Genomic DNA, 19,395 nt, shown 5'->3' on the forward strand with positions numbered 1-19,395 from the left:
ACCCCATTACCCAAATGATCCATCCGTACACAAAACCATCTACTCAATCTATTTTTTCAACAAAGAATAGACTACCTGGTAGAACAAACGCGTGGATACAACCATCAAGATACTCATGAGAAAACACCACCACATCCTTGATCCTCCACCTTACCGCTTTCCCTTTCACCGTTAGAACACTGACCACATATGCGCGCACAAATTCAATCGAACCTAATTCTTTAACCCGAGTCAACTCCCACTGTACGGATGTTGTAACACCAATGACTCCCACAAGAATATCTCGTTCATCTTCTCCGGTCAATTGCAACATAGTTGCCATTGGAGGTGATCTAACCGAAGTCTCGAAATCTCTAGTGCTTCTTAATTGACCAAACTGTTTAGTGGCTTCAACACTCCCACTCAAACCCGATTCTCCACTAGTTCTAAGTCTTCTTGAGCTCCCACTCAAACAAGATCCCTCAACAAAATCAGAAAGTTCAAGCATGCTAGGATTTTTTGCACCTACCCGCTCACCTAGCCATTCCTCAATAGGAATCTCAACCATATACATGGTTCCCCTTTTTACCCCACAAGCAATGGTTCGACCGCCTTTAGACACTCTCCACCTTTGATCTCCAAACAAAACATGACAATTTTCATCATCCAACTGCCCAACTGAAATTAACCTTTTTGCGAGCTTGGGAACGAACCTCACGTTTCTCAAGATCCAAATATAATCCAAGTGTTTTATAGCAAGATCACCAATACCTGCAATCTCAAGTAGATTCTCGTCCGCAACTCGAACTCTACCTGAATACCGCCTGAAATTAAACATTTCGTTCATGTAGGGGGACGCATGATACGAGGCACTCGAATCTAAAATCCAAGATTCATCAAGAAATTCCTCATGACAAATCAAAGCATCTTCAATCACCGCCGCTGTGCTCTCACCCGTCTTCACACCAGGGCACTGCGATCTAAAGTGACCGACTTGCTGACAATTCCAACAAACAATGTTTCTTCCCTGAGATGGATCTCTCTTTGATCTTATCCTGCTTCTACTTCTACCCCTAGATCTGCCAGATGCATTCAAAAGAGAACCCAGATTTCCACAATTTTTTCTTCTAATTCCCTCACTGAGAATTAAATCACGGATCCCTTCAAACGTTAACTTAGTAGTTCCGGATGAACCACTAACTGCTGTAACCGTGCCAGACCAACTCTCGGGTAACGAAGACAAAAGAAACAAGGCTTCCAGCTCATCTTCAAATTTAACATCAACTGATTTAAGACGAGTCAAAATCAGATTGAATTCATTAACATGATTCGCTGCAGAAGATCCTTCTTTCATCTTTGTATTACCAAGCTGCATGATCAAGAAGACTTTATTTAAAGCCGAGGGTTTCTCGTACATATTTGACAAAGAAGTAAACACTCCTTTAGTCGTGGTTTCAGTCACGATGTTGTAGGCGACATTCTTGGCCAGAGAAAGCCGAACTACTCTGAGTGCTTTTCTATCCAGAAGATCCCACTCCTCTTGCTTCATCTCTTCAAGTTTATCACCAGTGATCGGCTGATATAAACCCTTCTGATATAACACGTCTTCGATCTGCATCTTCCAGAAGCTAAAAGCTGACCCATCAAACTTATCTATCTTTATTGTATCTTTATCTGCCATTGATCCAGGTAATACGTAAACCTTGTGCTCTAGATACCACTTGTTAGGAAATCTAGGTGAGCCGTAACAAGAACTTGATAACCCTAGTTATCAAACCCACCGTGCAACAAACAAATAAACAAAAATAAAGACAAGAACAAGAAATGTAAAGAACAAGGAATTAACGTGGTTATGTCCAATCGTTTAATTCAAATGAATTGGTTTACTCCACGGCCGAACAAAGAGGATTTTATTATATTTTTTGTAGGTGTACAATGCAGGTTTCATATGAGGGTTTATATAGGGAAAAAAACGAAATAGGAACAATCCAGATTACTTGCTGAATACGAACGTTGTCGCGTTTCGCGACACCTTGTCACGTATTGCGACAAACCACATTCAAACACGACAGAACAGCTTCAAACACGACACCTTCAGACATCCACTTCTGCCACATCTGTCTCTTTTCGGTACACTTTATCACTTTTCAGTACTGTCGCGTTTCACGACAAACATCACTGAAACACGATAAACATCACTCGAACACGATAACTGCAGCTCATTCGTTTTGATCTTCTTTGCACCCAATATTAGTATTATTTGAGTGGATGACAAATAAATTAAAAAAATTAACATCGATTGGCAACAAATCGACTACACAACCTCTCATTTATGATGTGGGTGCTTCTAATAGGGTTGGTATAGTATCGGTTAATTATGTTGCCTCCCTTCTTGGATCTCCTCATGATCATGCGTGATTTCTCAGTTTCAACAACATATGATCTTGGTGTGTGAGCTGCCACCAAGGGATAGGCATTTTTCCGAAAGTCACAAGGCAGACAACAAGAAGGCTATTAAAAAAAAAGACTGCCACGAAAGGGAAGGCTTCTAGTGTTTCTGATTCAAGTAACGATAAGGCGATTTCGAATGGTAGCTTGGGAATAAAAGAATTTGGTGAAGACATCGGACTGGAATGGGTCGAGTCTACAACAGGGAAGCAATTTCTTACTCTGTAATTCGTTTTTGTTTTATTTTAATCTTGTTAAATGAAGATAATCTCCTTAAATGTACGTGGGTTGGGGAAACTAGAAAAAACAAATTTAAATGGCTAAAAAAATTGATTCGTTTTCATAATCCGAACATACTCGCTATTCAAGAGACAAAAAGGGAAAATGTTAAAGAGGGTCTGGTTGAATTGTTATGGGGACACCAAAATTTTAATTACGTTTTTAAACCGTCTATCGGTTTTTCGGGTAGGTCATTACTCATATGGGACCCTTCCAGATTCTGTGTATCTGGGGCAGTTGAAAAGGATATCTTTTTGTGAATTAGAGGTCGATGGGCGGGGGAGTCAGTGGACTCGATCATTATAAATGTCTATGGGCCCCAGAATGATAATTTGAAACGTAAATTTTGGGAAAGTCTTGAGAATATCATGCAGGTTGACGTTGACGATTGGATTATTTGTGGTGATTTTAATGAAGTGAGGCAAAAATCGGAAAGGAAAAATTGCGAATTTATTGAATACAGGGCTAAAATGTTTAACGACTTCATTGATACATCTCACCTTATTGAAATCCCTATGGGGGGTATGAAATTTACAAGGATAAGCGATGACGGTCTAAAGTATAGCAAACTTAACAGGTTCTTAGTTTCAGAATCAGGGTTAGCTTCATGGGATGGAATAACTGTGTGTACTCTTGATAGAGAATACTCTGATCATTGCCCCATCATGTTGAAGAATTCGGCTAATGACTTTGGACCGAGACCCACTAGAATTTTTAACAACTGGTTCGAGGATGGTAAAAGTGATGAGGTAATAAAAGCTACGTGGGGAGTTAATATTAGAAATCCGAGGGCTGACTGTTGAAACGACCCGTCCATATTACTATAAACGCAGTACATTCTCATTGGTCCCATAGCGAGGTATTTGACCTCTATATGATACGTTTTAGAAAATATTGCATTCGTTTCATAAAAATCACATCATTATTATACATAATGCATGTTTTAAACAAGTGGGCGATTATTTAAGAAATAATCCCCAAAATACATCGGTTTCCAAATACTACACACGTGATGTAACAGTCGAATATAATACATGACAAAGATTTTATTGAATGCAACACTTTATTTAAATAAAAGTATGAGACTCCATGCACAGCTTGCTCAGATAATGCAACAGCGGAAGACTTTCTTAAGGACCTGAGAATAAACATGCGTAAACAGTCAACACAAAGGTTGGTGAGATATATAGGTTTATCATCGATATAAATATAGACCACAAGATTTCATAGTTATAAATATATGTACACTCGCAAGTGTATAAAAGTATTCTATAAGTTGTTGAGCGCTTCGGTAACCATACTTAACCATTAATGTGGCATATTCCCTTTATTATGAAATCTCCCTACACTGTACCAAGTGTAGTAAAAATGAAGTACTATGCAACCGTTTACGATACTAGAGCGACTAGCCCGGTTGGGGTTGTCAAACCCGATAGATCTATCAATAGGATTCGCGCTTACATGTTCTTACAACATGTAAATATTAGTTACCAAGCTATTAGGGAAGATATGCAAGGTGGTACAACTCAATGTAGAATATATTTTAAGTACTTGTGTCCATGGCGTAAAACATAAAATGCATGTATTCTCATCCCAAAATATTTTTAGAGTTTAAAAATGGGACTATATACTCACAGTAGTAAAAGTATATTAATAATAAGTTTTCAACTTATTAAAAATATGACTGTCATCCTTGGATTCACGAACCTATAACAATAATAACGATTCTATATAATAATACGACATATGAATAAAATAAAGCAAGTTCATAGAATACTTATATAATAATTTTTAACATTTTATGTTAGTAGTCAATTGTTAGTAGTCCTTTGTTAGTAGTCCAAAATAGTCCGAAAAGTCCAACAGTCCAATAATCGGTATATATATATATATATATATATATATATATATATATATATATATATATATATATATATATATATATAATCTTAGAATTACCCCACGACGTATTGTATACGTATTGTCTTTGTATCAACCCAGAGACGTATTGTATACGTATTGTCTTAGGATTTATCAAAACGTATTGTATACTTATTGTGTTAGGACGTACCAAGAATATTATTATACATATATACAATCACAGAATTAACCAAGATTATAGTATTTTGTTATACTAATGATAACATGTCCAAATATATATAGTATATAGGAAAATTTAACAAGGATATGGTTAATATAGTTTTTATAATATAAATTTCGTCCATACAACGTTAATTTTAGCAGATTTTATTTTGCTCGCCAAATATTCATTACAACTCCGTTTAAAGTGAATCAAATTGCTATGGATTCATTAAGAAGTAGATTTTACAAAACCAATTCTAAAAGTTCATTCTAAGTAGTAATTTTTATAGCTTTACCCTCTTTTTGTGTCGGTGGACAGATTTGGAAAAATCCCGGCATCCACCCAATATATGATTTTTGATAAAATACTTCCACTTTGTCTAAAATCATGAAAAAAATACTGGAAGTCTTATTTACACATATTAACATATTTCCAAAGTCTTAGCCTCTAACTCAAAGTCTAAGATAGGTTTTTAATTCCCAACCCAAAACAGCCCGCTTTTTACCGAATGGAGATTAAAGGATATGTGTTAAGTTTCAAGGTGTTCTTCATATGTACAAGTTATAAGTTCTTATTTTAACATAATATAACATCATAATATATATAAATAAGTGTTATTAGAGTTAAGTTAGAAAGATTAGATTAGTTTTTCAAACAAGCTTGGTGTTCACCAAAACAAGTTCTAGTTTTTACAAGTTTTATAAGTATAATAAGATAGCAACTATACAAGGAATTGAACAAGGATTTTGAGAAGTATTTTACCTTGATTATGAAGAGGAAAGTTGCTGAGATTAAAGTATGATATGAGAGCATTCAAGTGTGTGTTTTTAGTTTAAGAAAATGTGGAGTAAAAATGAGTTAAAATGGTCCTTATTTATAAGCTTATAATTTTGGCTTTTAGTGAAAATATCTAAGATAAGTTAAATTGTATTAAGTCATGCATGACATATTAAATTGATTAGGTCATGGATGACATATTACACAAATAATTGCAGATTTCTATTGGTATATACCAATAGTAAATACTTCTAGAAGCTGTGTATAATACGGGTAAAAATACCGTATGAATGCGAGTAGAATTCTTTGAGGAAATTGAACGGAAATACGAGTATAGCTATCCTTTATATATATTGGTATATTATAAAGTATATTCAATACTTGTAAGGATGTATTTACACTCGTAATACATTATATGTAAATACATTTTAACATAAGTTAATTACGTCGTTTAAATAGTAATATATATATTGTTTGAAAACTCTTTAAATTAGTATTATGAAAATATATATATAATACTTTGTTAATATACTTAATGAGATATTTAATTATCATATTTTCAAGTTAAATATATATAAATCCATATATATACACAATGATTAAACAATTAAACAATTAAATCAAGTTATGACGTTCGTGAATCGTCGGAATAAAAGGGTGACCAAAAGCTTGTGTAAAACTCTTTTCGGAGGTTGAAGATTTATTAAAATTCATTGCTTATCAAGTCAGAATTATATAAAGATTAAGTTTAAATTTGGTCAAAAATTTTCGGGTCGTCACAGTACCTACCCGTTAAAGAAATTTCGTCCCGAAATTTGATCAAGGGAGTCATGGCTAACAATAAGAATGTTATTATGACGAATATAAGTTGATTCATAGGGTTTTATCATGATTGAGAAATATGGATAAAATAATTCGATTACTCGAAACGTATGAGTGAAGCTATCGTAAAAGAGTGAAATGAGAAAATAGGGATTCGTCTTATCTTTTGACGTCATCACGGTTGATCTCTAGATTGAAGAAAATCTTTGTAATTTATATAAGATTTGATTCTTCAGCGATTAAGGAAATTATGATCCTCTTCGATTTAATGCAATAATCTGTCTCGATTTCTCTGTCGGATATTTTACTATAAATCAACCTCCCACGTTTCCTTATTTCCACATCTCCCATCTTTTATACTTTCTTCCTTTCTTCGTACTTCCAAAACATTCGTCAATATGCTCCACCCAATTTTTAATTCTTGATATATTCTTGACTATCACATCTGTTATTCTTCTTTTTCATCTTCCACCGGAGGAATCCGTTAATTTCTACTATGCTCTTGGGTTTATAGTGTTCTTAGTTTTCCCGTGTCTTTATATTGCTATACGCATCAATATACACGGTTTGTAATTTCTGCATCGTCTTCGTGCTTATATTTTTCTTTATATTTTGGAGTTTCATGCTTCCGTCTTCTTTTCCCGACTTCAAGTTAAGCGAATAATGGTCTAGAATTCATAGATATGAAATTCGGAATGAACATAGCTAATGCTCTAAGAGAGAAATTGTAATAGCACAATTTGACTTGTGAAATTACCAGAATCCAAAGAAAAAGATAGAACTATCAATAGAATATGTTCTCGATATGTTTAGAGATTAGATTGAATGTAAGAGTCATGTAACATGGCACATGATGAAGTTATGGTCTGTGAATCATTACGTTCCATTTAGAAACTCAGCATGACTTACTGTAATATAATCACGTTGATCAAGTGTCATTATATTATACTAACTCATGCTTTAGTTCCCAACATTACTTCAAAAACATTCATACTTTACACTCAGAGGTTTCAGATATTTAGAAACTAAAACAGTTTTCTTTATGATGTGATATAGATAACGCGAAGGAATAAATGATTTCAGATAAGAATGGTTATGAAAATATCTTCAGAAATATGAAAGATATTTATAATGGAAGATACGATGATATCTTAGAATATTTAAGATAAGAGGATGATAAAGAATATTGTCCGCAAGGGTTTTAGAGTAAGGAGCAAGGTATTTGCTAAGGATTTTAGCAGACACCGAATCATTTGGATTCTTTGAAGGTAGATTTCGTCCTTGTGATTTGTCCACAGCCTCCTTCAGGGTTTGCTCAATCCGTTTTCCAGTTCCAAGCGTTCTCATTTTCTGTGCTTTGTTAACACAATATTTTTTTATCATCAACTTTGGCTGTTACGGTTGTCTACAGTTTCTGCTGCTTCATTCAGCTTTTTTAAAACTTCATAGTACTGATTCGTAAGCTGAAGTGCTATTTCGGATTTCAGATTTATAATTCCAGGAAATAACGTTATATGTATATGCAGAAATGATGTGAGATTCAAGAATAACTATTGATGCTTCCTGGGGTTTGGTATGACATTTATTGTTACAAGATGTAGATGGGTACATGACAAGGTTTTATAGTGATCTTTCAGAGAGATTTAAGTCAAAGAGCAATAAAGTTACTGGTAACATTACTACTAATGTGGTGGAATATAAAAGGTTCACCAGTAACGATGGCGAAAAGACAACGTATATATCAAAGTTATAATAAGGCTACTCCGGATGAAAAGTTGAAGTTGTCTTTTTGGAGCTGTGATAAAATTTGCTATTTTGAAAAGGGATTGTAAAGTTATTTTGGGTAATAATAATGCTAAAGGATCTGACATGGATACGTGTTGGACCTTTGCTTAGGTTCAAGTGTCCTCCGAATGCATATCTATATGCATATATTCTTCGTATGTATCGTGTGATTGGTTCATTCTCTCGATTGTTCCTTAGTTGAGATGTTTTCAAGAATTTTGAAGGGTTTAGACGTAGGTTGTCATCGTCAATATTCGTATAATGAATTCGTCGTGAATCTTGAATGATACAAATATCTTTATGAGTTCTGTGAATGAAAGTGATGTTCTAGTATAGTTTGAATTTAAAGTATGATTTTGAAGGATGTAGGAATTTAAGATTGATGGCACTTCTTAAATCTTGACTTGGATTTTGATCTGTCAAAATCAGAATATGTAATTGAATTGGTATGAAAAATGGTTGTCTTGAATTTTGTGAAATGATGTATATTGCTATGAAAGGAGAGAGTATGTTTAACGATTGTCGAAACATCATTGAAAATGTACAGTGTAACATATTAATGTGAACTTGTGACGACCCGGGAATTTTCGACCAAATTTAAACTTAATCTTTATTTGATTTCGACACGATAAGCAAAGTCTGTAAAGTTGAGTCTTAAAATTTTGGAACTGTTTACATGAATTCAATTGAACCTCGACCAATTCCAAAGATTCACGAATAACTAATTTTTAAATAGATATATATAATTTTTATTTGAAATAATATATGAATTAATTGTTGGAAATAAATAAAATAATATCAGTATATTTAATATTATTAATTTAATATATAATATATAGATATGCATATAATTAAATATATATATATATATATATATATATATATATATATATATATATATATATATATATAACTATATGTATATTATAAAATGAAATATTATATATTGTAATTGTTATAATCAATGTAAAAAATAATAATAATATATAATAATTATTATTTAAAGAGTATATATATATATATATATATATATATATATATATATATATATATATATATATATATATATATATATATATATATATATATATAATTATATAGAATATATATATATATTTTGTGATTTCGAAGTTATTTAGTAAACGACGGTGACGCTCAATTATCATTCGTTAGATAGTAAACGAGTTAAAAAGGAATTTATGTGATTTTAAAATAAACGGTGATCCAAAATGGGTTTTATAAATTATAGGCTTAGTAAAAATGTATTTAGGAGCTATTTATTAAATTTTAAAACTTTTTATATTTTACTTGTGGTTGGAAGTGAATAATTAATGTAATTTTTATTTAATAGTTAATGCTCGAATTTTATACCATAATGACCAAAATAAATAAATATAGTTAATTTAAAAATATGAGATTTTTCTGGAAACTTTTATCTGCCACTAATTTACAACGGGTACGATATGATCAACTGTGCTAAAAGCGTCGGCAATGTAATAGTTTCATATATCCGTGATATTGAAATTTTGAACCATGAATACTGTGCATTCTTTGTTTCCTTCCACTTTATGACTCATAACAAGTAACATATATTATTATAATTATTATTATTATTATTAATATTATAATTAATATTATAATTACTACATTACATATATCTACTACATATCCATCGAGGTATTTAGATGGAATGATATCAACCAAGAAACCATTGGGCAGCCACACCGGTCTCTAACCACCGTAGCAACCACCATGACCACCGTCCCTCCTCTCTCTTCCTTCTTCTTCTTTCTTCTTCCCATTCACCACCCAACCATTCTTCTCCTTGTCTCTCTGAATCGAAGGCCTCACCATCGAGACCACCACTCCATCATACTCGATCACCACTAACCGCCATGAACACTCGCACCATAACTAAAAACTACCACGAAACCTACCACCTTGAAACCATCTACCTATCTTTGTTTCGATAACCACCACATCATCACTGCTATATTTTTTTTCATTTCTAACTGACCTGTTCGAGCAGACTTCTCAACAACAACCCTCAAACATACATTTACACATCACTAGTCACGGCTAATCGCTGTCATGTTTCTGTAAATCAAAGAACTTCACCTGTTGGTTACTGTTTTTCGTTCAAATCAAAAACCCAAAAGAACCAAGTTGCAGATGCTGCAAATAAGTTTTTCTGTTTCTATATTCGTTGATGCCACTGCTGTTTCAATTCCTCCTTCGGTTTCCTTTTAATTGTAAGTGCACCACACTCGTTAATGTTGAACTATTACACCTGCCATCTCTATGTTGCATCCGAAAACCACCATGAATATCTTCTATTGTTTCTTTCTTTTGTCGAACCCAAACAATACCCATATCATCACCACCGACAACCAATAACCACTACCATAAACAACCCACTTTTGTCTCCTGTTTTACGTAGCTACTGCTACTACTTATATTTATTATGTTTATAATTGATTAAGCTAAAACCAAACAACTTCATAAAGATATTGGGACTGTATGCGGGGACAATTCGACTACATGGTGATTAGATGGGGACAAACTTCATGGCCGACATTTACCAAGCCTAGTCCCACTTGTTTATAAAAATAATAATAATAAATAAAATAATTATAATATCTATTGTTACCAGATTCGAATTTGGTGTTTCTGTTTACTAGTACAGCGAGATTATTAATGATGATGAAGGATGAGTAGATGATGATCGTGATGATCCAAAACGTTACCAAATAATGATGATTTAACTGAACATACAGCTGTTTTTGTGTTCCTATTTTCTATTAAAAATCACGAACCAAAATCTCCCTATATAATTCCTAGATCACGAGCTGTATTATCAATGAAGTTGGGCTAGGTTAAATAGGTTTATTGGACTTATAAATTGCTATTGGGCTGTGATCTACTTATCCATTTTTCTATTGGGCTGACACAAGAACAAATGGGATACTAAAACAGTTATACGGGTTATAGATATATTATGTGGTATTTAAGACAGAAATGTATATACAGAGCGTTGGTTAGAGGGTTGGTAGTTGAACGAGAGGTTGCGGGTTCGAGTCTGGACATGGTCACTTTTATTTTGGAAACTTTTTCTTTAAAGGTAGTAATTCCAATATCATTATTATTATTACTTTTATTATTATTACTATTGTTATCTTTATCTTTATTACTAATATCATTATTATTATCACTACTATTTTTATCATCATTTTTATTATTATTTTTATAAATATTACTACTATTATTATAAAATTTATGCATATTATAATTATTATTATTATTACTATTATTTTTAACAATATTTTTATTATTACCATTTTTATTACTACTAGTTTCATTATTAATATAAGAACTATATTATCATTATTAATAATATTATTTTATCAATTAACTATTAGTTATATAAAACTATATCTACTACATCTAACATAACTATATTAATAATTTTTATTAATAAATATAATTAATGAGGTTATTGATGAAACACATAAATTATTAATATAAAAATGAAATGACTAAATAAATTTATATATATAAATTTGTTCGATTTCAATTAAGTGTGTTAATATAAAAATAAATGATATAGGTTCGTGAATCCGAGGCCAACCCTGCATTGTTCAGTATCGTCGTATGCATATTTTACTACAAAATACAGTATTGTGAGTTTCATTTGCTCTCTTTTTAAATGCTTTTGCAATATATATTTTTAGGACTGAGAATACATGCGCTATTTTTATAACTGTTTTACGAAATAGACACAAGTAATTGAAACTACATTATATGGTTGAATGGATCGAAGCCGAATATGCCCCTTTTAGCTTGGTAGCTTAAGAATTAGGGAACATCACTAATTTTGAGAATTAGTGCACCCCTAATTGACGCGAATCCTAAAGATAGATCTATCGGGCCCAACAAGCCCCATTCTGGAATTTGGAATGCTTTAGTACTTCGAGTTTATCATGTCCGATATTGTCCCAGAAAGATGGGATATTCTATATGCATCTTGTTAAGGTCGGTTACCAGGTGTTCACCATATGAATGATTTTTATCTAAATGCAGTTTGCGAAATGCCTGATACGAGAATGATGTTTATGAAAAATGAAATCTTGTGGTCTATTAAAATATTGAAAATGATTGTTTATGATAAACTAATGAACTCACCAACCTTTTGGTTGACACTTGAAAGCATGCTTATTCTCAGGTATGAAAGAAATCTTCCGCTGTGCATTTGCTCATTTTAAAGATATTACTTGGAGTCATTCATGGCATATTTCAAAAGACGTTGCATTCGAGTCATTAAGTTCATCAAGATTATTATCAAGTCATTTATAGTTTGGATATACTATGAAATGGTATGCATGCCGTCAACTTTCGATGTAATGAAAGTTTATCTTTTTAAAAACGAATGTAATGTTTGTAAAATGTATCATATAGAGGTCAAGTACCTCGCAATGAAATCAACTATTGTGAATCGTTTATAATCGATATGGACTTCGTCCAGATGGATTAGGACGGGTCACTACAGAACTTAAGTATTTCTCGGGTATTACCTACCTGTTAAAATAAAAGTTCACAAGTAATATTTTGTACAAAAGAATTTTTATTACAGTCTTTATAAAAATATATGTATGTATATTTTCTTCAGATGTAATATGGATTTAATGAGTTAATATTATATTAATCTCATTTGGTTTACGGTTGGAACTAGAAATGAATAATCCCTAAAACTTTAGAGATTACATAATCTCCGCGGAATATTTCTTCAACGTAAATGAAATAATGAATTAATACTTCATCACTCATTATTGTTGGTATCCCTCAGTGCCTGCGGTGCGTATGATGTTGATGCTCGTAATGCGGCTTGCGATGTTGAGGCTTGTGATGTTGTTGGTAATGCTGCTGCTGATGCCGGTAATGGTTTGATGTGAGTATAGATGATGAGAATTTGTTTTATTTTGTATTGTGAAAGAAGATGTTTAAAGTTTCTTGAATAAAAAGAGAGGTCAAGAGCTTTATAAAGAGAATGAAATGATGTAGGATGCACTTGCTAATGAAGTTTTGCTTTTCATGACAGTAAATTTTTTTTTTTACTAAATAATTCACCATGCAAGATACGGAGAAAAGGTCTGATAGCCTCAATAATATTAGTAATATTATACTCGTTGCGGCATATCCTGGAAAGGAGAGAGAAAATGGTGTTACAAACGGGTTCGCCGGTAAGTGCCTCATGTTCTTCACCAAGAGGGCAATGTGGTGGATGGAAGGGATCACTTTCTTCTTGTCTCCAATGATTAAGTAGACTACGAACCCATTCTCAATTCATCCAAAATAGATGATGGCTAATTGGTTGATCCATTCCGGTCACACTGCTTTCGGAGCTCGAGTGAAATTCCATATCGGAATTCGAGGGACTTGAACTAGTGGAGAGTTCCATTTCGTACGATTGAATAAATGATTTTTCGATATGAAATGATTTCCGGCTATCGGATGGTATTCTAATTACATAGAATAACTATATATATAGAGCAAAAGATTTCATAGATTACGGAGGAATTTACGGAATATGTTAGGCAAAGTTTACAGTAACAGATACGCTAAGATATGAATTAGCATATACGCTAAAATATGAACTTTGTCTATACACTATTTATGCAATCAATGCAGTAATATGTGTCTAGACTAAGAATGATAAGCATGTAATTTTCTAAGGGTGATAAGCAGATGATTTCCGACTAGAAATGATAAGCAAAACTTTTGATATGCAGTTAAGGTCGAAGTCCAGACTCACTAATGCATCTTAATAACTATCCGTTAGACACAATAATGCAAGACATGGTTTGCTAAGACCACAACTCTGATACCAACTGAAACGACCCATCCATATTACTATAAACGCAATACGTTCTCATTGGTCCCATAGCGAGGTATTTGACCTCTATATTATACGTTTTAGAAAATATTGCATTCGTTTCATAAAAAGCACATCATTATTATACATAATGCATGTTTTAAACAAGTGGGCGATTATTTAAGAAATAATTCCCAATATACATCGGTTTCCAAATACTACACACGTGACGTAACAGTCGAATATAATACATGACAAAGGTTTTATTGAATGCAACACTTTATTTAAATAAAAGTATGAGACTCCATGCACATCTTGCTCAGATAATGCAACAGCGGAAGATTTTCTTAAGGACCTGAGAATAAACATGCGTAAACAGTCAACACAAAGGTTGGTGAGATATATAGGTTTATCATCGATATAAATATAGACCACAAGATTTCATAGTTATAAATATATGTACACTCGCAAGTGTATAAAAGTATTCTATAAGTTGTTGAGCACTTCGATAACCATACTTAACCATTAATGTGGCATATTCCGTTTATTATGAAATCTCCCTACACTGTACCAAGTGTAGTAAAAACGAAGTACTATGCAACCGTTTACGATACTAGAGCAACTAGCCCGGTTGGGGTTGTCAAACCCGATAGATCTATCAATAAGATTAACGCTTGCATGTTCTTACAACATGTAAATATTAGTTACCAAGCTATTAGGGAAGATATGCAAGGTGGTACAACTCAACGTAGAATATATTTTAAGTACTTGTGTCCACGGCGTAAAAGATAAAATGCATGTATTCTCATCCCAAAATATTTTTAGAGTTTAAAAATAGGAGTATATACTCACAGTAGAAAAAGTATATTAATAATAAGTTTTCAACTTATTAAAAATATGACCGTCGTCCTTGGATTCACGAACCTATAACAATAATAACGATTCAGATAATAATACGACATATGAATAAAATAAAGCAAGTTCATAGAATACTCATATAATAATTTTTAACATTTTATGTTAGTAGTCCATTGTTAGTAGTCCCTTGTTAAAGGATATATGTTAAGTTTCAAGGTGTTCTTCATATGTACAAGTTATAAGTTCTTATATTAACTTAATATAACATCATAATACATATAAATAATTGTAATTAGAGTTAAGTTAGAAAGATTAGATTAGTTTTTCAAATAAGCTTGGTGTTCACCAAAACAAGTTCTAGTTTTTACAAGTTTTATAAGTATAATAAGATAGCAACTATACAAGGAACTGAACAAGGATTTTGAGAAGTATTTTACCTTGATTATGAAGAGGAAAGTTGCTGAGATTAAAGTATGATATGAGAGCATTCAAGTGTGTGTTTTTAATTTAAGAAAATGTGGAGTAAAAATGAGTTAAAATAGTCCTTATTTATAAGCTTATAATTTTGAATTTTAGTGAAAATATCTAAGATAAGTTAAATTGTATTAAGTCATGCATGACATATTAAATTGATTAGGTCATGGATGACATATTACACAAATAATTGCAGATTTCTATTAGTATATACCAATAGTAAATACTTCTAGAAGCTGTGTATAATACGGGTAAAATGCCGTATGAATGCGAGTAGAATTCTTTGAGAAAATTGAACGGGAATACGAGTATAGCTATCCTTTATATGTATTGGTATATTATAAAATGTATTCAATACTTGTAAGGATGTATTTACACTCGTAATACATTATATGTAAATACATTTTAACATAAGTTAATTACGTCGTTTAAATAGTAATATATATATTGTTTGAAAACTCTTTAAATTAGTAGTATGAAAATATATATATATAATACTTGGTTAATATACTTAATGAGATATTTAATTATCATATTTTCATGTTAAATATATATAAATCCATATATATACACAATGATTAAACAATTAAACAATTAAATCAAGTTATGACGTTCGTGAGTCATCGGAATAAAAGGGTGACCAAAAGCTTGTGTAAAACTCTTTTCGGAGGTTCTAGATTTATTAAAATTCATTGCTTATCAAGTCGGAATTATATAAAGATTAAGTTTAAATTTGCTAGAAAATTTCCGGGTCGTCACAACTGTGTTTTTCGAGATAAGTTGAAGAAAGTCAAAGAGATATTGAAAGAGAAATGTAATCCAAAATTCTATAGTTTAAATGTTGAAATCGACACAATCCAAAAAGAAGTTGCAAAGTGGGATGATTTAGTTGCAACCCGTGACCTTACAAATGCGGAAATAGCGTCATGGTTAGATTCTAGGAAAAAATGGTTCCAAAAAGACAAAGAAAAAGCAGAAATCTTGAAGCAAAAGGCTAGGATTAAATGGGGTACTGATGGGGATGAAAATAGCAAATCTTTCCATTCATGTATCAAACGAAGGCAAAATAAAAATAATATTCGGGGTGTTAACATTAACGGTTTATGGACAGAAAAGCCGGAGGAAATAAAATTGGCAGCTTTCAGCTACTTCCAAAACAGGTTTAGTGATTCAAATGTTAGAACGTTCAAAATCCGTTAAATAAGCAACTTTCCAATGAAGAGGCGTCGGGTCTTGAAGCACCTTTTACTCTTACCGAAATTCTAGAAGCTATAAAGGATTGTGGTGGTGAAAAAGCCCCGGGACCTGATGGTTTTAACATGAAGTTTTTCAAATAATATTGGGAGTTGGTAAAAGAGGAACTTCTCGCGGCGTTCAATCGATTCTGGGAAGTGGGAGAAATTTTAAAAGGGTGTAATTCTTCCTTTGTGGCATTAATTCCGAAAAAAATGACCCTCAAGGTTTTGGCGATTACCGTCCTATTAGTTTAATCGGGAGCTTCTACAAAATTTTATCAAAAGTGTTAACTAAAAGGCTTCAAAGGGTAATCTCGTCGGTTATAGGTTTTGAACAAAGTGCTTACATCAAAAATCGGTACATCCTGGATGGGGTTTTAATCACTAACGAAGTGCTTCATGACATCAAAGCAACTAAAAGAAAAGGTTTCCTCTTTAAAGTGGATTTTGAGAAAGCATTCGATAGTATTAACTGGGACTTTTTAATGGAAATCATGGGGCATATGGGTTTTGGTATAAGGTGGCTGAAATGGACCTATTCATGCCTTTCATCTGCATCTATCTCTATCTTGATAAACGGTTCCCCCACAAAAGAATTTTCCCTTCGAAAAGGTGTACGTCAAGGTGATCCATTATCTCCCTACCTATTCATCATGGTAGCCGAGGGTTTGAATCATCTAACCAAAACTGCTGTAGCAAATAATCGTTTTTCTGGTATTCAAATTGGGCGCGGAGATGTCCGGGTCACGCACTTGCAATATGCGGATGATACCCTATTTTTTGGAGAATGGAATAGAAGAAATGTGCAAAATCTCACAAAAATCCTAAAATGCTTTGAATCGGCTTCGGGGTTGAAAATAAACTTTCACAAAAGTTGTGTTTACGGTCTTGGGGTTTCAAATGAAGAAACGAAAGATATGGCAGAATGGTTGGGTTGCGTGGCGGTACTCTACCTATCACTTATCTAGGTCTCCCGATTGGCTCGTCGATGAAACAATCCAAAGCATGGGACCCGGTGTTTGAAAAGTTCAGTAAAAGATTAGCAGACTGGAAAGCTAAGTCACTCTCGTTTGGAGGAAGGCTCACATTAATCAAATCGGTATTATCTAGCCTACCTCTTTATTTCTTTTCTCTGTATTCGGCCCCTTCTTATGTCATTGATAAATTGGAGGGTTTGAGGCGTCGGTTCTTTTGGGGCGGGTCGACCGATGTCTCCAAAATGGCATGGATTAAATGGGATACTTGTCTTAGGCCTCGGGATTTTGGTGGGTTAGATATTGCCCCTTTGATCATAAAAAATCGTGCATTGCTTGCAAAATGGTGGTGGCGTTTTAAATCTGAAAGTGGGTCACTGTGGGTGTCTATTATAAAAAGTATTTATGGGGAGGAGGGAGGACTTAGCACCTCTCTTTCTCCTCCACCTAATCCACTTTCGGCAACATGGGCGTACATTCTTAAGGTGGGTAAAAGTTTACATAATTTTGAACGCGCTTTTGCCAACTCGATTAAAAAAAGAATTGTAGACCATTCAAGCACTAGTTTTTGGGAAGAAAGATGGTTGGGTGATGAGTTACTAAAAGATAAATTTAATAGATTATATCGGCTTGAAACAAACAAAAACGCTACCATTCGTGACCATATCCGATGGGAGGGTAATGATACTCATACGTCTTGGTGTTGGTCACGCAATATCTCGGGGAGATTGAGCGGTGACCTCACCAATCTTACTAACAGTCTATCTAGTTTTGTCCCGTGTAGATCAGGGTCTTGAAGAATGGGCATGGGCATGGAGTAATGACGGTTCGTTTTCGGTAAGCAGGCTCACAGACATTCTGATTAGGGCGGAACTGGCTAATCAAACTTCAGATGCAAAGACTCTTCGTAATAATCTTGTCCCTCTCAAGGTCGAGCTGTTTATATGGCGAGCTAGATGGAAACGGTTACCTACTAGGGTAGAATTGGATAAGCGTGGAATGGATTTAGGGACGGTTCAGTGTCCCGTATGTGACGATGGACTTGAGACAGTAGAACATTCTATCATCTTATGTAACTTTGCCCTAGACATTTGGAAACGCGTTTTCGACTGGTGGAATATGGGACCATTTACTAACATGAGCATCAATGAATCTTTTTTGGGGAATGGCTACTCTTTTAACTCTGCAATGGGCAAACAACTATGGCAAGCCACTGAGTGGGTAACCGGTTACATGATATGGAATAGCAGGAATGCTACCACTTTTTCTAAAGCGAAAACCACGAGCGCTATGGTGTTTAAAGAAATACAAATTAAAAGCTTCGAATGGTTCTCCAATAGAATTAAGGGTTCAAACATAGAATGGGATTCGTGGATGCAAATGCGCGTGGGTATGATTCGATTACCTTACAAACTAGGAGATCCGGCATTGGCTAACAGATATACCCCCCTGTAGGTTTTTTGCCTCACTCCCGGAGTAGTCGTTTTGGAGGAGAGAAATTGGGTTGGTTCGGGATGCTTTGTCGTTGAATTGCCAACACTGTATTTCGTTCCATCTCAGCTAGTTTTCTCAAGTCAAATCTCCTCTTAAATGATAATGAACAGACCACGACGTTTTCCTACAACAACGGGGGGCATATATCACTTCGTTGTGACCTCATTTTATCGTTTTCCTAGTTGTAAATGTCGTTTTGAACGATCTTTCTGACTGTAAATTTGTATTAATTTTCATATATAATAAAATCTTTACTTTGCCGTTAAAAAAAGAAAAAGAAAAAAACAACATGCCTTGTCCGCTGCAATTGTTTCGATG

The 19,395-nt window shown here is 33.4% G+C and overlaps 1 protein-coding gene across 1 annotated transcript; it reads left to right on the forward strand.

The window, feature by feature from the left end:
• Positions 1–3,074: 3,074 nt before the first annotated feature.
• On the forward strand, positions 3,075–3,509 carry LOC139841219 (uncharacterized). The gene has a single exon (XM_071831448.1). It carries the CDS (start codon positions 3,075–3,077, stop codon positions 3,507–3,509), a length of 435 nt encoding a protein of 144 aa, XP_071687549.1.
• Positions 3,510–19,395: the final 15,886 nt, after the last annotated feature.

The sequence above is a fragment of the Rutidosis leptorrhynchoides genome, chromosome 4 (assembly GCF_046630445.1).
Source record: "Rutidosis leptorrhynchoides isolate AG116_Rl617_1_P2 chromosome 4, CSIRO_AGI_Rlap_v1, whole genome shotgun sequence".
Taxonomy (NCBI): domain Eukaryota; kingdom Viridiplantae; phylum Streptophyta; class Magnoliopsida; order Asterales; family Asteraceae; genus Rutidosis; species Rutidosis leptorrhynchoides.

Coding starts and splice junctions, on each gene's coding strand:
- LOC139841219 (XM_071831448.1), top strand. CDS start 3,075: ATGCAGGTTGACGTTGACGATTGGATTATTTGTGGTGATTTTAATGAA.